General features: G+C 33.6%; 1 protein-coding gene across 3 annotated transcripts; it reads right to left on the bottom strand.

The window, feature by feature from the left end:
- Positions 1-727: 727 nt before the first annotated feature.
- LOC142981487 (uncharacterized) lies at positions 728-21,075 on the bottom strand. Of its 3 annotated transcripts, none has more exons than XM_076127435.1 (12): positions 20,956-21,075; positions 16,014-16,224; positions 10,194-10,858; positions 9,905-10,070; positions 7,702-7,912; positions 5,818-6,115; positions 5,007-5,110; positions 4,552-4,864; positions 3,665-3,775; positions 3,135-3,286; positions 2,303-2,513; positions 728-1,894 (listed from the first exon to the last, which is right to left on the bottom strand). In XM_076127435.1, exons 2-12 carry the CDS (start codon positions 16,213-16,215, stop codon positions 1,697-1,699), a joined length of 2,631 nt encoding a protein of 876 aa, XP_075983550.1. In that variant the 5' UTR covers positions 16,216-16,224; positions 20,956-21,075; the 3' UTR covers positions 728-1,696. The 3 variants fall into 3 exon arrangements, with proteins under 3 accessions (XP_075983550.1, XP_075983552.1, XP_075983551.1); XM_076127437.1 differs by having other exon boundaries at positions 5,833-6,115; XM_076127436.1 differs by having other exon boundaries at positions 20,911-21,067.
- Between the last annotated feature and the right edge of the window lie 4,631 nt (positions 21,076-25,706).

Below are 25,706 nucleotides of genomic sequence, written 5' to 3'. Positions count from 1 at the left end.
GCGCGCTTCCTTTCTTTTATATTCTTAATGTTTTTTTTTTTTTATATATATTTGTTTCTTTTTCGTCAATGTGTATATATAGTTTTAATTTTAATAATTTAATGTAAATATTTAGTTTTATAAGTTTTGTACTTTAAGCATTAGAAAATAAATTATGAAGTTGCACCCGGTATTTAATTTATTAAATTAAGTACCTACCTATGCAGTATCGTTTGTATCTGTTTATAGTCTGTGGCGAACTGCCAATTTTTCATTTTGTGGCGGGAAACGTAAAATATTAAAATTATTAGAGCATTAAAATATTGTTTTAATTTTTTTTTTATTATTAGAAGGAGAAAAATGTTAATAATAAACATTACTTCACGAGTAACATTTCTGATGATTGGAATTCATAGTATCAAAGGTTAGTAGTAAGTAAGTACCTAGTTGGCGGTCGTAGAGTTAAGGTACCTACCCAATGTAAAATATTAACGTAGGTAAGGTGTAAACTCAATGCATATTGAAGCCCTCATTTGATAATGAGCGATATAATTGAACAGTTGCCAAGTATTTCATTAAATAATTCTATTTCTAATGAATTAGATCATACTCCATCTAAGGATGACCTCATTTAGTAGTGATCTTTTTCTTCGCCATTTTATTTTTTTATCTTTCCTGCGGTGGTGGTGCTACCTAATATTTTAGTTATTAAATTGAGGTTAAAAAAATAAAAGACATTTATAAAGATTATTGTGTAAAAGTTTATTGTGCCGTTTTGGTAATACAATAGTATACTTTATAAATAATTATTAACTTAAAAATATTATATACAAATCACATGATAGCAAAAATTAATGAAAAATAAAAATATTACTTTATGAAAATGGCAGATTACAGTTACGTTAAGATAAGAAATATTTAAATTAGGGAATTAACAGGAAACGAAAATTGCGGATGTTTGAAACGGTGTTTTGGCAAATAAATAATACAAAGAAGAATTTTGTATTTTCTGTCTCATGTCTTATAGGAATATTCTAAGCGTTGTTATTTCTTTTGCGAAAAATAAGGCGAATAGTATCACCTACTTTAAAAAAGTTCGACTATCTACATAAATATTATTATAAAAAGTCTAATCATTGAACTATCTAATGAATGCTAATTTTGAGTCTGAAAATGTAGGATACGATCTTTAACAACTTGGCATCGAAACTTTTTGTCTTTAGTGTACAAGAGTATCGATAAGCATTATACTTGAATTACAAATTGTATAAATCAATTAGAGAAAGTTAATTCGAAATTGCGCTTATATCGATATTTAATTTATTAATAGCCTTATGACAAATTTTATCAAATTTATACGGTCGTAATTAAGTACAATAAATTCAGGATAGCATTTTCATCATGCAGTAAGAGCCTGCAGTAAGGCCTCGATGTGGAATTTTACGACGTAGGTATTCAATTGTTATGATTAATGTCATGTTCTAAGAGCCATTACGCATTTTCGACTATCTTTACTAAACGATTATCTATGATTTACTTATTTGGCGATTCACAGAGAAACTCACAAAAACTGTGAATCTCCAGTCGCTCAATGGCTAGTCGTCAATGCGTAATAGGTTTTTCGGGATGAGAGTTGGAAAATTTTATCGCAGTATATTTTCTATGAGGCATTAAAAATAATGTTAGAAAACTAGCGTCTAAAGCGTTTGTGTGTTCATCACTCAAGGTCATCAATGAGTGAGTCAAGTTCTTTCTGAAGGCTTGAAGACTCCTCTCGTTGTTTGAGAACGTCGTCTTTGAGCCGGTCCACGTTTGCCATTAGGAGCGCGTTGCCCTTCTTTAACGCGTGGACCCTCGTCTCGTGGCGCTTCATTCGCTTCGTGAGGTTCTCCTTCTTGTTAGGTAGAGGTGCATCCTGAAAGAAGAGTTATTTTGTGAGTTTATTTATTTTGGTTATCTATGGGGTCTTATGATCTAACAACAATTATTTAAGCTACCTAAAGAGTTACTGTAGATACCTTCAATACATTTAAGTAGGGTTATTTATGCAAAGAGTTTTAGCTTATAAGTGATTGTTGCAGGACTAGGCTATAAATAGGTCTAAGGCAACGTTTTTTTGTACTTTTATAACTTCTAAAAAGCTTATCTTTATTAATTGAATGAGTTACGTAGAAGTTAAAAAAGTATGACGTCTGCCCAACGAGTAGGACTATACGTCAGCAGAACTATAGAGCGATACGAATAGAAGACTCCTCTATATTTGCTAAATTATAGTTAAATCTAGTAGAATAAATAGATCTAACAGATTCTCGTAATATCTCACCTCAGGTTCGCTTTCGCTTTCGGTCTCACTCTCAGTGTCCTGTTCAGTCTCAGTCTCGGATTCCTCCTCCTCTGACTCTGACTTCTTCTCGTCCTCAGACTCCTCCTCCTCCTCGTCTTCGTCATCTTCATCATCTGAGCCGACTTCCTTCATCATCGCAGCCATCTTGTCTACCTCACGTTTCAACTCCTTGTATTTTCGTTTCTCGTCCCTGTGTAGGTAAATTAGCTTTTGAATCATGTTATAATGTTAGAAAAGGTTTCTTAACTGTGAATAAACCAGCTATTCATATATCTTCTATAGCTATATTAAATAGGCTGAAAATAGTGATTGCTAGCATTAATGCTTATACACGATCACTTACATTCAGTCGGTATTATAGTAGGGTAGTGAAGTAGGGTAATGAAGATTACTATTCAGTTCATTGGTCATGAAAAGAAAATTAATTAAACATGCAAGCATTATATTTCGTGAAAAATGAATCTTAAAACTAACGTAATCGCAGTGAATAATATTTTTTCTAAATTCCCTTACCCTCGGTCTCTGAGTAGGTACATTTAGCGGTAGTTTATCTATTTAATAGCGTTTTTTATGTAAGTTAAAACGCTATTGAAAAGATAAACTACCGCTTAATGTACCTCGAAAAACTTGCGTTAATTATGTTACTTATTCAGTAACTAATATTCTCAAAGTATAAGATTCAAGTCAATAAATATGAAAAAAGATACATATTCATGCAAAAAGTAAATATCAATGAAACAGATTAACGAAGACGTGTCGAAAGTCATAGGATTTTTTAATGGTGTAGATGATAGTGAGGAGTGCGACTGACTTAAGAGCGGCTTGTTGGTTCTTGAGCGACATCTTGAAGCCCATACGCTCTCTCTTCATGTGGTCTTGTTTCTCCTTCAAGTACCGGATCTTGTTCCTCATGTTGCGGACTTCTTTCTCCAATCGCTTCTGTTTCTTCTCTTCGCTTTCCTCCTGAAGTTTAAAAGTTAAATGGTTATGGTATAGATCGTTTAAGTATCATTAGTCACTGCAGACTGGAATATCTTTGCATATTAGTTGCATTTGTAATTATAAATGAAGGAAATGTTTTAAAATAAGCCCGTTTATATGACAAGCATTGAACGCGCGTTTACACTGATAAACATTTTATTCAGGCCGCGCACGTGTAAAATGTTTGTAGTTGTAAACACGCGTTAACGTTGAACGCGCGTTTTAGTAACGCGCTTTCAAGTTTATTATCATGAGCAAGTCTACGTAAATAACAATCTTATTTTATAAATTGTACACTGAAGATTTTTTTTTGTTTTTGATATGAAGGTTTTAAATCAAAATAAGCAACTGAGTACGTACCTCTTCCTCTTCAGATTCTTCCTCTTCTTCAAAGCTGTCATCCTTGGTGACAGAAAGTTGCTTGATAGCGTGGCTTGAACGGCGTGAGCCCATGCTGGTCGGCATGATACCCTGAAATATACGTAAAATCGTGTTAAGCGGGCCAACATAAGATTTATTTGTTGCTGAAAGACATTTTAAAACACAAAATAGTAATTAAATTTATCAATTAGGTTACAAAGGATTATACGACTTACGTTAAATTGTGAAGTAGTAGAATGTGAGTAGGTATTCCATGCTTCTGGGTTACAATTTTATTTCACACTATGATGACATTGACAGGGATTCAGTTTTGTGCAACTAATTACAGTTTCGGCATAATGTTAGTCACTAAACACTTCATGGTACGGGATCAAAATTAGGTATAGGAATTCCAGTAATTGTGTTTAGGAATGCATTTCAGGTACATCAGGTACATAGATGTATAAAATAATAGCAGATCCATACCTCATCATAAGCAAGGTTAGTATAAGCGTTACTTTTAGCGAGATTATTATTAGATTCGAGCGTCTTTTTCCTCAATTCTTCAGCCTCAGGCGAGTTTAGTTCAATATTCAACAACCTGCATTGTTTCTCGAAATCGAGCTGTCGTTTTTGGTAAAACGATAAAGGCTCTTCAGACAAATAAAGGTCTTCCATATTGTTCTGCAAAATTGTTAGTCAAGCAATTATTTAAGTAGCAGTAAGCAAGTCAAGTCTGCAAGAGCTTTTTGTGAAATTTGGCTTATTGATAAAGTCAATTCTAAAGTAAACGTTTTGCTTTAAAGTTGATTTTATGAATAAGTTGTCATAGTTCATTGATAAATTTAGTTCCGTACTAAAGCTTTATAAAAAATAAAATTGATTACCGCCATGGCTTGTTCAAGTTTCTTTTCCAATTCTGCGTTCCTTCTCTTAACTTCTTCTAACTCTGTCAATGCTGTGTCTCTGTCTTCTGCGGCTTGTAGATACTGTTTCTCCAAATTGTCGGCATTTTCTTTCGTCTTTTCAACTTCCATCTTTAGATTATTAACTAATCTTTCATCGTAAGCATCTGTAACGGATATGACAGTCTTGTGCTGTTCCTGTTTGATAAAAGCTCTTTCTCTCGCTAACTCTGCTTCCAAGTTCGCTATCCTTGTGAGGAGACGTTTGTTTTCTCTTTCTTGAGCTTCTTTATTTCTGTTAAATAAATAAAAAGTTAAGATAAATTGTTTTTAAAATTAAGATTAATCGGTAAGGTCATTTGACCGTTGACCGATTATTCTGATTCAGATAGGAATCTGCATTGTTGTTTACATTCGATTCGTGTATATTTACGTACCTGAGTTCAATAGCCAGCAACTGTTTGGTGGACTGAAGGTCATCTCTGACTTTGTCAATGTCGTCCATTTCGTCGATTTCATCTTCTTCTGGAGCGGGAGGTATCTGGAACATTTTGTTGTAAACATTTAGAAAGGGCACAATGTCAGAATCCAAGCTCATTAAAACGTATCTAGAATACAATCATATTTTTTTGACCAATGTACTATAATAACTAAATCGTTGTATCTAAGGAAACACCTAAACTGCAACACAGTTTTTATACCAGTGCTGGATACATGAAAAAACGACAATCAATTTGGCCTAAAGTTGTTGTTCAAATCCTCATAAGCAGCAGCAGAATATAAGCTTAAACAAGAAATACTTAAAATGTTATACTAGAAAACCACTAAAAACATTAATTAGTCACTACAAACCTTAAAATCTTAGTCAATATTGGTAAAAATATTTAAAAAAAATACGTAATATGTAAGTACAAGTTAAGTTTTAAATATTTATTTTAATGTAAACTTGATAAGATTTTAAGGTAATCAAATGATTTCTTACTTTAAGTAGATGTTTCACATCATGATAGGTGTTGTGTGTGTATTATTGAATATTTATAAAAATGGTATAATGTTTTGTTTTCCATATGTATAATGGAGACGTAAATGATAAAAGCTTGAAAGTAGCAGTTCTAAATGTTGAAAAAAATTGTATTATTTGCGAAAACCACAAAATGTTACCTCAAAAACTTTCAGTGGGTATCAGTTCCTGATATTTCCAATGAAAGTGAACACACTCTCAAGCTAAATATTGTGTAGTGTACATACATGTGTGCTACTTGCCTCCTGAGTCAAATTCAATTTCACTCCAGAAGGCGAAGCGGCGATATTCGCCTGAGACATGGACTTTTGTACTTGTTCCTCGATCGTCATTTGTCTCCTGAATTTCCTCAAACCTTCCAAATTAGGTTTACTCCTGTCATTGGTCTTGGTCTTCTTGAGTTTGATACCCTTTGAGATCTCTTTAAGCAGTTCGTTGTGCGAATTCGGCTTCTCTGACTCGAATATGAACTGGTCTTTTTCTTTGTTCTTCACTACTGCTGATCTGGTTATGATTGGGCTTGATCTGAAATTCGAAGATAAACAAATTAATATCGTTCCCTATTATTGACTTTTTCATAAAGGTGATGTGTTTATGTAGGAGTGTTAGTTCTTCCAAACTATTATTTTCAGGTTTATTTTAACTTGCTTTCATGTTTATTCTATCGGACATGCTAATATAGAGTGTATTAGCCATTTTAATCAAACATAATAATAGTGAACAATCACACAATTTAATTATAGGATTGTCTATACTTTATTAATGCACACATTATATTTTCTAAATTACGAAACATGTTATGTCATATCCTTCGGGATTTCGTTCCTGGGGATGTAAGTGTGCATTAGGCACACATTAAAACCACAAAACGATATAAGATATTATCTGTAGTTAACATACAGTTATAGAACTCCATAGAATTCGGTGTTTCGCCGGTGCACCATTCATTTATAGCACACCAGCAACATGGAACATAATAATACAATGTGTTTTTTCTTCATAAAATATTTCAATTAAATTAAAGATAATCACTAAAATCTATGCTCCTACTTAAATTGGTATATTCCCGGTGTCCACCCCCTGCTTGTCCACCCCGGGTGGACAGAGACACAAATCTTTTAAAAATTTCTCGGTGTCCACCCCTGGGGGACAGTGAGAATTAATTTTAAATTATTCCCGCTGGCCACCCCGGGTGGACAAAGATACGAGTTTCATATTACTACTCTCGATGTTCACCGCCGGTGGACAAAGCCACTGCTTAAATAAACATTCTTGGGTGTAAATAATTATATCAAAATTAATTAAGTAGGTATATAGTTTAATCATATTATCAACATCTTTTACTTTTGCAATCTACACAAATAATTATCACAATAGGTATTAATCAAAGTCACAGAAAAATCTTTACATCCTCATCCTTTCTAGAAATAAATCAATATTGAAGTCCCCATTGACAAGTCCCATTCGCATATCGTGAATAAAATGATCACTTAAAATATTTTTTTTTACGTTTATTGTTATAACTTATACCTTGGTTTAATAAGTGCCGCAACTTAGGGTCAATCAACATTATATGGGAAAACACACAATAGATAGTGTACCTACTTCTATTTAGAGATGTTGATAATATGATTAAACTGTATACCTACTTAATTAATTTTTTTATAATTATTTACACCCAAGAATGTTTATTTAAGCAGTGGCTTTGTCCACCGGCGGTGAACATCGAGAGTAGTAATATGAAACTCGTGTCTTTGTCCACCCGGGGTGGCCAGCGGGAATAATTTAAAATTAATTCTCACTGTCCCCCAGGGGTGGACACCGAGAACTTTTTAAAAGATTTGTGTCTCTGTCCACCCGGGGTGGACAAGCAGGGGGTGGACACCGGGAATATACCCTTAAATTATGCTCCTTAAATGTTCCTTTTCTGCGTAACGTAGATAAGAATCAGTAAGCTCTCAAGACACGAAATAGATTGATTGTAACCCTATCAATCTTTCGATAAGTTTTAAGAATTTGTGTTGCAAGTGGGTTTACATATAGATTAATATACATAAAAATGGTACTCTTAACATAGCTTTTCAACCTTATGTTAAACATATTCTATTTACCTGTCGTTACACACAACGTGTTTCAATTTCTTTCCTTGTTCCACTTCCTTCATCATGTCGCTCCAATCAGGTCGTTTCCTGGGCCTACTGCGAAGAGACTCTATCTTCTTGAGTTTCGTGGGGTCTACCGGTGCCTTCTTGAAGTCAGGGGGTGGGGGCATCTTTGGCGGCAAGGGCGGCGGCATCGGCGGCGGCGTCGGCTTCAAGAGGCCTGAAGTCACGAGTTAAAGAGTTAAAAGTAGCAAAGTTTCAATAAAAAAGTACGGTATGGATGAAAAAACAGTTTCATTACTCTAATCTTCGTACTGTATTTGAGGAATTATCAAAATCTGTGCAGTATTCTTTGAAACGAATGTAAATGCTGGTGCAGTAAACAGCATGTTTTAATAAGTATAGTACTGACGATTCAAAACGTAAAATAAACGTAACAGTGGATTCGTTACCACAATAAGAAAAGGCCTTAAGGATTGTCAAAGGTCAACGTAAAAGCAAATTCCATAGTAATCATGTACCTTTGTTTCATAGGCAGGTGTTTATAAATGTACAGGACAAATATGCTCTTAAAAGTTACTAAACGTAAAATATGCCAGCTTCTAAACCAAATCCAGTACCTACCACAAGCTATTTCATCACTAGGTATCTACAACACAAACTTACAAGGCAGAAATGGCACTTACATAATTAATTTATAATCAATCTGATATAATGAAAAAAAGATACCTTTAAATAATTTCCCCTGACTTTCATCCGTTTCTGACTCAGCCATTTTCACTAATCACCACTTATCAAACAAATAATAATCACTCAATAAATACACGAGTTGCAAAACGTCCACAATTTTACTGCAATTGGAGAGTAAAGAATTTTCTTCAAGAATTTAAACGATTAGGTCGGAATAGACTGGGAGCGCAGTAAGTTTGCATGTTAACTAAAGTATGGGTGCATTTACACCTGATCTGCGCACGCGACGCACGCGGAACTGCCCGATACTATTTTGGATCGCATTTAGACCACAAACTAGTCTGGCATACAAGAGATCAAAGGTAACGACGTGAGCACCACTTGAGCAGGACAAATAAATAGGCAGTTTGAAATTGTTCTGTGACAGATTTTTCTGATTCTAGTATTACTTGGAATTTGTAGAATATGAGCGTTCTAAGTAGTTATCGTAAAGTATTCTTCTAAAAATGCTTCAAGATTATTCAATTATTAAAAAATATCAATGGCTACATGATAAAAACAAAGCTAAATGACTTAAAACTGTCATTGAAAGTTTGTTGGGTTTGTTTTGAAATGTTTACGATGAAAATAGATTCATCCTTGTGATTTAACGAAACGATAAAAATATAATCTGAAGATGTTATTGTTTTGATATATTTTCGATTTCTAGGAAGCCTTGTAGCTTGCTAATGAGAGGTTATTATTATTATCTAACTATGGTTGAAGGTAATATATCATATCTCCATGATGCATCGATTTTATTTACGTGTTGTTGCACACGATAATTTAATGACAGCTAATTCTTAATTTATGAAAAGATAGTAGTTAATGTAAAATGGTAAAGAATAGTACTCTGCATTGGGTGCTTTGTAAATCCAAAGAAAGAAGATAAAGTTAAAACTGATACTCGTAGTTTTTAAAAAATAGAACATAAGTTGATATCTTAAGAAAACTTGTCTCATAAACAATTATCTCATTGTTATCGGACTCGAAACAGTGCCAACGTCGATCTAGATTGATGTCGGCTGCCCTAGCGATGATCGAATCGTTCGAGCTCTAATTATATGCACAGGAAAGTGCTAGTGTGTCAATGTTGATGTCACAACACTCAACTAAGCAAAGAGAAAACTCTTTGTCTATCTATTTAGAGTTAATTGACTCATCGGCTTGAAGCTATTTCTGATCGAGATGCTTATAGTATGATAGTGACTTACTTTTTATGAATGCGACAAGTATTTTAAGATCATGACTAAATTAAGATTATAAAAAATCTGTACTTTTAGTGACTGGCTTTTCCCACACTCTTACAATAATAAACTAAAAATACAATTCTAGAGAACTGTAGTGGTTAATGTTATTAATAAAAATAAAACTAAGTCAGTCTTAATGACAACTAAAATGTCTGTCTAGTCGACATTGTGATCGGAATTTTTAACAGTAATTACTTTACGATCGTTTTTTTAGAAATATTATGTGTACTCACTTCTTAAGCTCTCATTTTTAGTCAGCGTGTGACCCTTAGGCACTTCATTGGCCAGGGTTTTATCTATATTCTCCTTGACACGCTCATGCAGGGGGTCCCGCCATTTCTTAACTGGCACGTCATCCTTTGACGGTTGCTTTTGAATGGACGGTTTGCGTGGTGGGAGCTGCAAACAATAATACGGATAGTTAAAATTTACTTTTAAGTAAACGTCAGGTTTAATAAGAAAGATCAACCAAATTAGATGATTCTACGTTAGTGAAGATACGGAGGTTGGAATTATACGTACCTTCGACGGCGTCTTGTCGAGAGGCATCGGTGGTTTCGTCGCCATTTCTGTTTTTTCTGTTGACTTTTCAGTAGGTTTCTCAACTACAATTGGCTTTGGTTCAGGTTTCGGTTCAGGCTTTGGTTCAGCCTTTGCAGCTGCTGAAGGTTTTATCTCTACCTTAGCTACAGGCTTGGTTTCTTTTTCAATGGGCTTTATTACCACTTCTTCAGGAATATGAAGCTTTGGTTTTTCAACCGGTGTAGCTTCAATTGTTTTCTTAGGGATAATTTTCGATAAAGGTTTATCTTTACTGAGTAAAGAATTTTTATCGGTGGTTTTATTATTTAAGGTACTATTTGTCTTTGTCGGACCATTCTTTTCTTGTCGCCTATCTACTATAGTAACAGATTTTTCTTTAGCTTTATCATCTATAGTTCTAACTGTTCTTAGTGCTGGTTTTTCTGGTACTTTATCGTTAGAAGCTTTGTCTTCGGATTTCGCAGTTTTATCGGCACTTCTTAGTGCAGATTTAGTAAATCTTGGTTTTACGTCAGCTGGCTTGGAGGCTTGATCAGGTTGCTTCGCGGCTGAAGGTCTGACGAGCTTTTCTTCTACAGGTGCAGACACTCCGTTTTCACTTTTATCTACTGATTCTTTGATCGTCGTCTGCTTCTTTAGGACAGCTGGAATTTAATAAAAGAAAATTGAGTATTCAAACGTATTTATGAAGCAAGTAGTTATAATAAAGTAATCGCCATGTGCTAAGTAATTAAGGACACAGATAGAGCACATATCATATTTCTTTACATTTAGGGTTATTTAAAATTGAGATCATCGTTATACATTCTCTAAAACAAACTTTTATAAATGAGCGTAGGTTTTAAAACAGTATAAACAGCCCTTTCATAATTAATAACCCAACAAATAAAATCTAAACATGAAGTAAAAACAGTGAAATTGATTGCAGCACGTGTTGCGGCCCCGACGCTGCAGTTTGATGGCATTCGTACGTAAATAAACATGGTGTGTGCCAAGATGGCTGACCTTCGCTATTTTAGCGCGATTACATGTCAAATTCCCTATTAGATGGCCAAGCAAATACGGAAAATATTACCCCATATATCAAATCTTAGCTAAATTATCAAAAAGTAGGACACATTATGTTTGTTACGAAATGGAATTTAAAGCTAACTAGTAGCGAGTTTTCAGCTGGTATTTGTGGTAAAGTCAAAAAACCATTTTCCATTAATTACATAGTTAGAGACGTTGCGTTGGATATACGAAAATATTCATTCACGTAAAAAGAAAGTTTTAATGTGTAAAATGTCTCGGAAGAAAATATGTGTAAAAAATCTTGTCCGTTCTAAAGTCTACTGCTAAAAGCTGTAACACGGGATGTTAGAAAATAAGAAATACAAGAGTCACATATGGTTTTATATAACGCATTAACGAAGATCTCTTATAAATCAGCCGCTAACCCCAACATCTCCGTTTATTTTGTAAAAAGTCTGTCCTCTCTAAAAATATCGCGGATAGTCGGCGTCGGCCCGAAATATCTCCTTAACAACGCCGAAACAACGCGTCACGACACAGAACGACCGCTCAACATTTTCCTTTACACTTTTATTTCAGCTTTTGTGATTAATTGCTTTGTTTTTTTGTTTCCACTACATTTTAAAATAATAAATACTATTACTTTTCTCCTGGAAAAACCTTTCAGTTCTGGAAAAGCGGAAAAATATATCATGGAATAATATAAAAATTTAAACGATGCATTTACATTCACAGTAGCACAGATTTTACTTCGACATGAATTTTCAAATTTTCTAATCGGTTGTTTATATGACGACATAGATCTAATCACGTTCAAGAAGCTTGGCAGCAGGAAATATTCGCATCATTAAAACGTAATACCCGATTTAACGGCTGTGTCCAATACTGAAGACTTTTTATTTTCAATAGCACACTGACTTTATTGCACGATCATGTAAACATACAAATTTTCCCAGATGAACGTAAAATGTGTATTACCGGGGTTTAGGTGAGCTTTCACTATAGCACTAGAGTGATCACTCTCGGAGCACAATTTTCACTAGTCATCCACAAGTAATATTCGAACAAAATTCGGAAATAAACTGTACGAAACGCGTAGTCCTCATCGAACGCACACGTCATTCGGTCCCGAACTCCAGACTAACAAACTTGTGAACGGTTTCGGAGAGTCAATTATTCAGAACCCGTGTCTCATGCCAAAGTTTCGGCCAGGTGGCTGACGTCACCATATACTTACACATATGTAACACATACCTACAAATAAACAGTCACAAATATTATGCACTGTGATATATTACTAGCGGTAGCGTTAGTAAAAAACCTTGTAACGGAAGTAGAGCTTTTTTATTTTCTCTTCAGACATGTTTCTGACATTTATAAAGTGATTGATGATTTTGATAAGTATTTCCTGCGTTGTTGTTAATCGTTATATAGACGAAAAATCGTCGTCTTATGTAATACCACCTAACTAACATACGTATGGCGTAAAGCAGAATACGAATGGTATCCTACTTTACGCCATTCTTCGGGAAATTTTGTCGCATTCGCTATTTTTGTTTATTTATAGTAAAATGTAAATTTTTTTGGAAATTTTACCAACAGTTATAGAATTTTAATTTGTGTGAAAGCTTAGACTTGGAGTACTGAAAGTTTTTCTTTATATAATTTCCGTCAAAAGATTGAAACGTTTTACTGAAAATTGTTTGGCTGTTCTTCCCATCTACTTAAGCTTTCTTTAAAATACCGTTATTACTTTTACACTGATTTCTTGACACAAGTAGGTCATTATTACTATGACAGCTAGTGCTAGTTCCAAATATATATTCGGAACTGTTCATGGGCTGTTCAGTTTTTTAAATTTTAGAAGCATGATTGACGTTATCGAATGTATAGATTACTTCTGCCCACGACTTCGACTTCTTGAATAAAAAAAAAGATTATCATATTTGTTAATCTAGATCATGAAAAAAGTGGAAGAGTAACTATCATACATTCATATATCCTCATAAACTTTCACATTTGTAATATTACTGAAGATGAAGTTTGGGAATGCCAAAATAATTATGTAATTTCAGAATATTCTTAATGGAAAGCCGATCGGAATTAACATAATATAGTCAATAAGCCGGCTGTTAATTACAAAATAAATAATTATACTTTAGGTTTGTTTGCAGACGCTACGGCCACCCACATCCCGGTAGTGACGTTACATAAAGCGCTGATATAGAGCTTCCAAAAAACTAGGAAGTACATGTTCCGACTTCTAGAATGACATGAATGAGTGTTTTGTTATTTGCAATAAACAAGTAGGAATAAACATAATGATACGTTTTTTTTATTATAGGTACAATAATGCACAATAATATGGCATTTGTTAAAGTAATAAAAAGACTTTCAGTTTAATACCAAACCGTAATTATTTGTAAAATATATAACAATAATAAATCTGATAAAACGTGTGGAAATCCAATGGTGACCACGTCAGTGCTTTTTAAAACACAATAAAGTTAAGGAGCTTCTTTTTAATTTTTTGCTTTCAAGAACTAACATTTATTTCCATCTTCTACGTCAATAAAAGGATAGGAATGATAGTGCTGTATATTTAAAGCGTCATTTCACGCAGATTGGTGATGAGTGCGGCGATTTTAAATAGAAGTTTGATCTTTGTAACAACAAACATCATCCCACGGTACTCGAGGCGTCAGCAGTGTTTGACATTGACTTCTGTGGGTGTCCTTGATGGCATATAAATATAGGAATGATATACACACAATTATAACAGTCACTATAATAAAATACATCGTGATGAAACCTTGCATGCTTGAAAGATCTTTTATCAGGCTTGGAACGGATGTAAAGATGTGCACTTAGCCAAAAGATGTACTAAATTAGGTGTAACTGTTTTCTTTTGTAAGATTCTGTACGTACTCACGTAGTAGGTATTATTGTATAGTTTGTGTTACTACAATGACGTCATATTGCACTACAGACTGAATGCTTTTTATCATTCTGAGCTTTTGGCTCACGATTTGATGTGAAGTTAGCACTAAATCTGCGAGATAAACTTTGCAATTCATTGAATATCATTAGTCAAATATAAAGTTGAGGTGTCGAAAGGTTTGGTACCCTAATTAGTTGGTGAACTTTAACTGTTTAATTGATAGAATAATCGAATATTATAAATGCGAGAGTTTGTGAAGATGGATGTGTGTATGTACATTACTCTTTCACGGAAAAACTATTAATTGAATAATAGTATACGAATAGTTTATAACTTGGATTGACAAGTTTACTTTTTACTCCTTGAAATCAAATCACGTGAACGAAGTCGTGGGCAAAAGCTAGTAAAATATAATATTTGACTACAAAAGCGTTACTTTTATCAGACTCGAAGCTTACATGACTGCCTCCGTGGCGCAGTGGTTTAGGTCGCCACGCCGATACCACTGCAACGGGAGGTCGTGGGTTCGATTCCCACACGGAGCAATTATTTGTGCGATCCACAAATAATTGCTTCGGGTCTGGTTGTGCTTTGTGTCCGTTGTTTGTATGTTTGTAAAAGTCCCCGCGACACAAGAGCAATTCTTAGTGCGGGAGTTGTCTTTTTTAAAAAGGAAAAGGAAAGGACATTTCCATCATAACATTAGTCAAATTGTCCAACGATAAACATTTAATTAAAATTTTATTACGTAGAATATGAAACAAAATTAGTTGTTAGTAAGTCACGCGCGATTTTAGTACTAATATAATAACTTCATAAACGCGTGGGTTCCGTACATACGTAGAGAAATGTCTACGTTGATATTTTTCACTCGCAAACGTCACCACGAAGTGAATTATATGCAAGTCCCAGTTTTAAATTAGAATGTCATACTAATAATACACTATCTACTATATGTTTCTCTCTGTGAATGAGTGTAACAATATAATTTTATTTTTGTTTTATGCGCGTAAATGAGAATTCGATAAACATTGCTCAGTGAGTCCGAACACAGACCTTATGATTTCCCGATATCTTTAAATCGTCGTCTCATTTCAGCCAATTCACGTAAAACTGTTTCATGAAATATTTCCATCACTAAGAAACTTACAAAAATCTATTCTGTTTTTCAATTAGTTTTTGCATTTAGTTCCAACAGATAAAAAAGAGGCAGTAAAACGTTTTATAAAACATTGTTGTGCTTTTAACTGCGTATCCTACAAGCATTAGACCAGCCTTATCATGGTCGTAAAATGAATAACTAACAAGGTCGACTATGATTAGGCTTTAAGAAAAAGTTTTTGCACTACTAACATTCATTCGCAAGGCTCATTTACAACTGACTGTTTAGCGCTACGGTTGTTCGCTATTAGATTTGGCATGCAAAATAACTAGTCTCATAAACGAATTTGCACGAGATGTATCTACTAAGTATGTAGAGTCGTATTCCACACGAAATTACAATTTAAGTAAATAAATATAGCATGCATTATCCATCATAAAGTAAAAGATCATTAAACGTTTTAAAATGTAATTACATACCTAATTCTAATGAACGAACGGGCCCTTTTCTAGCAGATTTAGTTGACTAAAGATTTTCATTAGTCCCTACAAATTCCTTTCTATACTTTTTATGACAAATACTGCTTCTCGACTACCTAGATCCCATAGACAAATTTAAATCTAGGTACATCCATTTTGATCTTTAGACCTGACTACCACTAAATAAGAATGAATGCGTTTATGTTTTAGTGTTTGATATAATTTACTTCAAATAACGGCTTACTCTAGAGAAAAGAACTTACGCTTTAAAGGTTTAGCAGGAACTGGAGCGGGCGCAGGCTCTGCTTCCACAGACTTAGCCTCCGCCTTAGCAGCGCCCTCTACCGGCTTCAATTTCTTCTGCATCCAAGATGGCGGTGCTTCCACATCCTTCTCTTTCACCCAAGGAGGCCTGAAGCTCTCCCGCCGCGGGGCACTGGTGTTGCTCAAGTTACCGATCGGCATTCTGGTGCTCTGAAGAATAATTTGGAAAATGTATCGATCTGTTTTAATAATGCTTGTGTTTGTAAAATTGTGTTTGTGTTGAGTTAATGTTTTCTGGTGAATGCTCTAGCTAACATGTTTCTGATCAAGTATTTTTATTGCTTAAATAAATAAATAAATAAATAAATATTATTGGACAACTCACACACGGTCATTTGATTCCAAACTAAGCAGAGCTTGTGCTATGGTAACCAAATAACTGATAAACATACTTATATACTTCTAAATACATACTTATATAGATAAATTGACAACCAGGCTCAGAACAAATACTCGTGCTCATCACACAAAGATTTGTCCCGGGTAGGATTCGAACCCACCACACGCGGCAAATATACTAGCCTGGCCATTAGCACAAGGCATGGCCTAAGTTTCGCAAAGAAGTACCATAATTAGAAAACTTATAGTGTAGTCTGGTTCTAATATTATGTTAAGAGCTTCTAGAATATACTAGTTTTATCGCATAACTTACTGATCCCATTCATTTCAGTCATTATCTTAAGTGATGACATTAAGTATGGTATAATTGATATTTAATTATTATATCTGATGCGACCAAATATTTTGATCGCAATCGTAAATAACGACCCGAAAAAGGTTTTTGGAACTGATATTGAGTTATTAATCGTCTTAATTGTATTTACACGTGTCGTTTTAAAATTATTACATCAATACGTGGAAGATTGGTAGATCAAATATGCATAAGTACCCCTCATCGATCGAGATGCGTATCTGTCATTTAATTTGACGTAACGATTGCTGATAAGGGGAATCACATTTCTGTTTCTGTATTCTTATTCTCGAATAAAACTTTCAGATATGGCCTGATGAATCGGCCATTTTGTCATCGTGATTGTGTTGAAGTGGTTGATGATAATCGTATTAGCTTTCGTTTCCCTGCGGTAAAATGTAGTTTAATCAATGAATCAACGTCAACAGGTGTTGCGCGCACTTAAGATACCGATATCGAAGTAAAAGACGTAATAGTTTATACAGATTACAGGGATTCCACGTAATGCAACATTTTGGTAGATAATCAGGAAAATAATTTTCACACGCTCTGCATAAAATATGAAATTTTCAAGGACTTAACACGACGTATCTGAATCATAGTAAATATTCAAGCGATTTCTCTACTCTAGGTACACAATATTGCTTATCGACGCTGCTGTATGGCAATAAGGTTATTTGAGAGCACAAAAAAGGGAATGAATCGCCGTAAGACTCTTTGTGACCACAATATAGCTATGAATGAAAAAACTTACAACAGCAAAAGAGCCTAGTTTTTGATCAAGTAACAAGTCTTAAATGTAGTTTTGCTACAAGTACATAGGTATACGATTATCTACGCAGACACTTAGTCTGGCATTACGTACTTCCCTAGCCTTGCACTCATTCAATACATGATCAGAAGTAAAACTAGAACCGTCTAATTGCAGTATTGACAAATAAGTAGGTGTTGCCACTTGTCGAGTAATACTCATACTGTATTATTAAATTTTGAAGTACTAAGTACTTTATCTCTTTACGTAAACGACTGTATTTTCCAAAGGTCGCTGGGAAAAGGTGAATTACATCTAGTATCCATGTACTCAATGATGAATTGTAATTTCAATGAAATGTTATATTGTTAAACTTCCTTGATATGTATCGAAGATAGGCCAATACTTTGAAATGTAGCAGATTCCGATGAATCAAATGAATAAGTAGCTAGGTAATGTTATAACTCAGTATTTAATTACTATCATTGTGTATTATAAATTTATATGATATGCAAACAAAAGATGGTATGCAGGTAAAATATTTTATACCAAATTGTACCAAAGTTCGAAGCTTACGTAGATTAAAATAGTATCACTCCCAAAAAGATTTCATACAATAGAAGCTATGTGTTTATGTATTTAAATACATGTTCTCATACAGAATGTATTATACGTTATACACAAGAGCAGCTGTTAGAAATTAGCCAAAACACGCGCCCATTCACAACGATATAGATATTTTTATCTCGCTCGACACATACGTACTGCTCTATTGAATTTGTATCTAACATTTGGTAACGTTAAAACGTTGATTTAGTTTGTGTTATTATTTCATACGTTTGTTAGGATTCCATATTAAATGAGTCATAGATAGTTTTAGAATTTTGTTATTTGTATAAATGGGTGGTCGCGATTTAGCAGTTGGTATAAATACTTATAAAAACTATCTCAAAACATTTAATAATTTATTGCTGAAAGTTTGTTATAGGTCATCTTTCAGTTAAAATAGCTTTAAATATGTAAATGAATTTTACCTATGAGGAAATGTGTGCATTTAGATACATCGAAAGTCTATCAGCACTCTACCACAATTTTATTCTTACATAAAAAAATATACATTATTCTTCTATTTAGATCACTATTTTAGACAAAATGAAGAATATTTTTAAAACTGTTTATTTATTTTTTTACGTTTTAAAATATATTCACCCGGTAAACATTTGAGTTGAGCACAAAGTAAAACAACAGTGAAACTGAAAAATAACTAACTGTAGTCAAATTTTCATGAAGTGGTTATATGGCTATAAAAAATACCTACAATAAATAATAATTCCAAAATACAATTTATGTAAATTACTTTAAAGCCAAGAAATTATCAGAAGCAAAATAAACAAAAGTTTTGTGTACTTTGGTCGCAATTATTTTTTTAATGCAACGACATATGAAAGGAATATGTAGTATGTTCACTCATAAGTAATTCATAAAACCTTTCGCACATTTGAATTGTTTGTAAATTCATGTCATTTATATGTTGAATGTCTTTGAATTTAAAAGTAAATTGTGTTTTCCCCTCATAATCCTGTTAAGTTGTACATTTTTATTTCAACACGTGATTTTGAAATATTTATTTCACGTTAGCGGACATTTTGGCATGGAGTCCTAACCTTTTAGTAGTGATAAATTAACGTGACATTCTGTAGAATGAGGTGACTTGTATCATTTCGTACTTTACGAGAGCACTTTATGAACAATTTTCATGAAGATTCTCATATTATATTGCGAGTTATGGATGCTGTTACATATCGTTTAAGAGAATCGATATGCAAATACCCATCATTTTAATATTAAACATATATTTTGTCAGTTGATTGTTAGAAATTAAGAAGTAAATTGTTTGTTAAGACCGCACTTACATCAAAGTTAGCATCTAAATTTTAAGTTTCGCTTCTGATTTGAAAATCTATAAGCTTCATGTAAGATAATTTTTTTCTTAATTATTTACAAACTTAGCTTTAATTAAATTATAACATTATTTTTTTTTACTCATTTGTAAGACTACAGTTATATTTATTAGTAAGTAAGTCGTCTTTTCTTCGTCACCTTTAAAATCGTGACATCCGAAACGGGTTTATACCAAACATGGTACACACTACACAGTTTTCATAAATATATGATTCATATAATAATACTAGCTGACCCGCGCAACTTCGCTTGCGTCACATAAGAGAATCATAATTTTCCCCGTTTTTGTAACATTTTTCACTGGTACTCTGCTCCTATTGGTCGTAGCGTGATGCTATATAGCCTATAGCCTTCCTCGATAAATGGGCTATCTAACACTGAAAGAATTTTTCAAATCGGACCAGTAGTTCCCGAGATTAGCGCGTTCAAACAAACAAACAAACAAACTCTTCAGCTTTATAATATTAGTATAGATGTCTATGCCTATACATAATGAGTGGAAGAAAACTTACACGTGTCGTAAAATATTATAGATAAAAGTTCAATACTGCACGGATAAAATGCAGATAATAACAAAAAAAAGTGAACAGATATAATCTGCCTAATTCGATTAGAAAAAAAACACAGATTTGAAAGATATTTTTGGAAATAACACTGCAAATATTATGAACGTTAAGTTCATTAACTTTATTAGTATTTCATTGTTAGTTGCGTGTAAATTGTCACATCACCTGATAATGATCAGTGATGACATTTTTGATGATTACGATCTAAGATTTACGTCATTCATTACCTTCTATGTCGCAAGATTTTAATTGTTTTGATGTCTGATTAGTTTTATCAAAAGCTTTCTCCGTAGCAAATTTAGTATTACTTTTCTATTTGCGACGAAATGAAGAACACGCAACAAATGTTTCTGAATCGAATCGAATTCGATTGTTACGATAAAAAATACAAACGTAGGCTTTAAGGAATGCTTTTAATTGTCGGTTAAATAATAGTGATCCGATTAATTGGATTCACTATGCGAAAAGACATATCAGAATCGTTGTATTTTTAGAAAACAAGATAATTTCATCAATATCCTCATAGTTACTCCATCACACAAAACTTAGTTAAATAGGAATTAATATTGTTGAAAAAGAATATAAGATCCCAAATATTTCAGTAATTTATAGAATACGTTTCTAGTAAGTACTATTACAATTTCTTATCATACAGTTGCAGTTTATCATAATTTTGCTATTAGCATCACAAAGCTTACAAAAGTTTTGGCTCGAGAGTAATCATGCACTATCAGGCGGTGACATACTTTTGATCTAAACAATTCAGCACAACTTTATCATCTATCCTAGCTATCTACGCAAACCCTATTTCTATCTGCTCTTCAAATAGATTAAGCTTTCACCAGAAAACGTTGACACTGTCTTACATTATCCGTGTGTGTATGTGTTCTTATTCACAAAGAATTACGCACTTAAATGATCACACCGAATAGCACTGGACGAATCAACTGATCATATTTTTTCTTTTTAATTAGTAAAGTTGGATATTTCGGGGAGTTGAGGCGCGGGACCGTGAGCGCGTGTAGCTCGCGACTACCGTCGGAATTTCATGTGAACAATCCTCTGGAACTTATAAATAGGAGCGGCTTAGCGACGTACCTCGAGAATTTCAGTTTGGTACACGCGATGCTAGGTCTTGTCTCGATTCAGCTGCACACGGATTTTCGGCGCGCTCCATTGATTAGAGGAAGCGATCGCGTGATAAAGACAGAGATGTCGCTTTTTTGTTTGAGCAACAGTTTGTTGCCACGATGGGTGGACTTTGAATGTGAAGTACAATGAGTATAACTACTTATCTTATACGTACTTCTGTCTTGCTGTACTTCTCACATCGAGTAAAGATGAGAATTATGAAAATATAACACAACAAACGCAAAAAGCAAAGATATGAAAAACATTTCACATGAAAATAAAACACAAAAGTATTGAATCTTCATTTTTCATTACAAAAACCATTTCAATATGAGGGTGTGAAAAATACAAGAGATGAATGATGATGTCTTTAGAAACGAAATGACGTAAGTAGCAGGTTAAAAATGAATACAATGTCATTGTTTTATTATGTTATATTTGACACTTTAATTCTAAACAGTAAGCAGTTGACCAGCCAGTAACTGTACACGTGTTGCAATGATGTTAAAAAACAAATCGAGTAAATAGCACTGTAGAGTTCCACTCGGGACTTTACCTTGGTTGGATGTAGAGTCAAGATAAATGGTTAAACTATAATAATTATATAGTTGTTTATGTCTAAGGATAAAATAAATCCATCAATAATGACGGTTTGGTAGTATTGTTAACTTAAGGAGAAATCGTTAGTCGAAAAATCATTGCTTTTAACATGTATCGGTACAGCCCCTCTAAAATATTACTAATTAACGTTAACTATTTAAGACGTAAGTCAAAATGATATAAAACTATCACGTTGAAAATGTGTTGGTGTTCTTTGAATATGAATATTTATTTACCCTAAACAATTTTTTATAAAAGACTGTCGTTGTATCGACACAGTAATTAGCAGGTGCCGAATAAAAACGTAATAAATTACGTAGCTCGTATGATGTTTGATAAAAGATTGTATAATCCAATATATTATTAAATTAGCATTCTTAATATGTAACAACACTGATAGGTGGTGCAATTAAAATACAGTAAAGTCCTACAATCCATTAAAATCTATAAGCTTCTGTTTCCTACAGATATGCTTACGTTTTCAAAAAAAACGGGTACTTAATAGGATGCCATTGGTCGATAAAGATTTAGTGCAAAAATATCACACATGATTTGATCTTTGATACTTATCGTGGTTATACATCTCCACGGTACTTTCCCGTATAGGACATTTGCACTGGCATGTACAGTACATAAAAAGCTACCCACTAAACTTATTTCGGGCATCAATAACTATGAAGTTGAAGGTTTTGGAGAGCCGAGCTGCTTAAATCACAGGATTTTTTTAGTAGATTGGCTTGGCAGTAGACTCAAGGCGCCCGACGTTTGATATTTCACTTGGTAATAAGCTCGCTAATAAGATCCACGTGCGGCGACAATAAATAAAATTTAGTCACAGATACTATATTCTGTCTTCTCAGTAAGCCAAAATTACTTTTGTCATAGCCACAGCACACTATATATGGCATATCTCATTTTGCCGGTTGCCTTTGTCTGTCTATTGCCTACTTACCTATAAGCACTTATGTTACACTATTTACCGTGACTGTAGCACCCACGCAGCAGTAATGTTCCGCTTCAATAGTCTTCATATAAACTACATCTAACATAAATTATCAAAATGAATAGTTATTACATTTATAGCCTGCCAATAATAGGAAATGTTCATAAGTCATTATAACTAAGTGCTTAAATTGACAATGTCGGCGCCTTGCCTCCGGGCGCGCCCCGTTACGTAAGCCCACTCCCGAATGTTTCAGGCCCACTCGACTATGAAACATCATGTATTACAAGGCCACTAGTGGACCGGCAACAGGCTGACTACCTGAAATCTTGAAGCTGAAGTATCAACACCTCGAGACACTTAATTTAAAGGTAACGTGCTAACCTACCAGCCCGTGGTACCTACTACCTAGTAAACTGAAACTGAGTGACAGTAATGCTCTCATAATTATAATCATATCATAAAAATTCTAATAAAAAACTCAAAGTTTTACAGAAGCCTTTTTTTGTATTAGGAAAGAAATGAAACGGTCTTGATCTTGGCAATAGAACAATATTGTCTGTAGCACAACAAAGTTGTAACCGGGACAACGGGATACGCATCGACATGTCGTGTATCTAAATATAATCACGACAGCGGATATCCTTCTAAAATGTGTACCGCTCTGTACAGGAAATGAGACCAAATGGTCTGTGATATATTATATTACTAATTAGTCCTTGAATAATACTATTGCTATTAAGAAATCGATCTCAAATGGTCCTACCATCGTGTTGAAGCAAATAATAGTTATGCAATATAAGCAAAGTGTATAACCGCGGCAGCAACGGACAGATGTATAAGTTACTGTTTATAAGAAAGTATACTGTTTCAGTTATGAATGTCTATTCAATAGGTACCATCCATTAAAGGTGAATCCATGTAAAAGTTTGTAATAATATATCTTTCTTCGAAAAAAGCTTGAAGATTTAAAAAGCTTTAGCAATTTTATTGATGAGCGTTACGATTTCAATGACATGGCATGTAGAGGGTTAGCATGCCTACTTGCATGTAAAATATGGGGATTTTTATTTAGTTAGTGTAATTAACTAATTGACCTGAAGAAGTCGAAGATATCTTCAGAATACTTAGTTATGCGCTGAGCAAACAGGATTATTATATAAGTTTCGTGTATTTGACTAACAAATGGAGTCATTCAATAAGAGGAATACAACTACACGTGACTTACAGGTTCACATCATATTCGCTTGACCCACATCAAAGATGAATTATCGTAGGCATTTTCATGTAATTCACCTACAAACCGACACAAACACTATTGTTTATAGACAATGGCTGAGGTCCCTGGTTCCGTGAAATGATAAAAGTTCATGACTTCTGAGTGACTCCCCTCAAAGATGATTGTTATTGGAATCAACGTGTCAACACAATACATGCATATACGATGTGAAGTATTTTACCTACAAGCTTCAGCCTGCAAAATGCCTATGTTATTTCAGGTTATAAAGCTGTCAATGTTTATAATTTTATCAAAATCTGTTTGGTAGTTTTTGTTTCATTGCGTTGCATGTATCTTTCTTAAAACTTTTTTTGCCATTTTTAATTTAACAATTGTATAGATTGCATTATATATAATACCTAGGTACAAGTTGAATAGGTACAGACTGAACACTGTTCACACTCAAATTAAAGCTAAATCCTATACCTATCATGGATGAGCTTAGAAATAAATTGTTTGTCTTCGTAGGGTGATTGCTGATACAAAAAAATCTAAATTTCGTACTCCTCTACAAATCCACCAACCGCGAACTTTGCATAAAAGGCCCTTTACCAAGTTGTCGGACTATAGTTATCAAAAGCAACGTTTAGTTACTAAGTAACTTATGTTACTAACTTTACAGCAAAAAATGCGTTTTCAGTCAATTTTTCTTTTGTACATGAATTACCTACTTGAATTTGAAGTTTGCACACAATCTTTGGAAATTTCATTGATGACTGTCAATTAGGTTTTTTTACAATATTACAGTTATTATCTATAAATCTTGATGATAATAAAATGTATCTATTTCCGATACCTAGTTTGCTTGTCATATTAAAGACATTTACCGCTTAGCTACAGTATGATAGTTGTTTTTTAATCTATTGTATTTATTTTGAGCTTCACCTACGTCAAGGAATTTTATATAATTTCGATTAAGCCAATATTTCCGGTCGCAACTTCTTTATAGAATCTTGAAAGGAAAAAAGACGCATGCTTGCTTGTGTGTTCTACATAATGTAGGTACTTGAACAGCGTGAGGGACTTGATATGTAACTACTATCTTATTTATAGAAGAAAAAACATGTTCAATTCTCTAGGCTCTCTATTAAGTTACTTACCCATAATAAAATACCGTTTTATGTACTTAATCGAAGCTATTAAAAATCAATGTCGCTGTAATCTATCCCAACAATGTAATCTATAAATCCATGTTTTGGTCATAATGATAACCTTAGCTGATAACTATTTGATATGACATCTAAATTAGCTGAATATGATTGATTAGAACAATCCTCATTGAATACTGTACCTATTTAGTAACGTCTGAAAGTGGTGAATATGTTTCAATATTAAGCCTTATAAAAAATGTAGTGAAAATCTACTTGCTTTAAAAAACTCATTGGTATTTAACTGAAAAAATAATTTATTGTCTTTTGAAAAGACGGCATACTGTTGGTTAGAAATTATTTTACAGTATATTTAAAAATTACGTCATGGATTCTAATATAACAAAAGCCAATAGAGAAGTGTATAAGTCGCTTCAAAACGCCTGATAAAATTATGAAAGCAAAACATATCAATATTGAGATTTTTCTCTACTATCAATGTGTTTTATGTGACAGACCTAAATTATATCCAATAATCTAATCTGATTACTTTATTTACGTTTCTAACATCTACCGATGACCGATATCAGATTGAATGAGGTTAATCCAATAGGTACATAC

Source organism: Anticarsia gemmatalis, chromosome 20 (genome assembly GCF_050436995.1).
Source record: "Anticarsia gemmatalis isolate Benzon Research Colony breed Stoneville strain chromosome 20, ilAntGemm2 primary, whole genome shotgun sequence".
In the NCBI taxonomy this organism is placed as follows: Eukaryota; Metazoa; Arthropoda; class Insecta; order Lepidoptera; family Erebidae; genus Anticarsia; species Anticarsia gemmatalis.
This window is presented reverse-complemented; position numbering and strand designations above follow the sequence as displayed.

What these genes read in the sequence shown, in the direction of transcription:
- LOC142981487 (XM_076127435.1), bottom strand. Translation starts at nt 16,215, where the DNA reads ATGCCGATCGGTAACTTGAGCAACACCAGTGCCCCGCGGCGGGAGAGC. An exon ending in TTGCTGGCTATTGAACTCAG is followed by an intron (nt 4,865 to 5,006) that starts GTACGTAAATAT and finishes TTTATTTAACAG; the next exon opens with AAATAAAGAAGCTCAAGAAA. An exon ending in AAGAATCTGAAGAGGAAGAG is followed by an intron (nt 3,287 to 3,664) that starts GTACGTACTCAG and finishes TTTAAACTTCAG; the next exon opens with GAGGAAAGCGAAGAGAAGAA.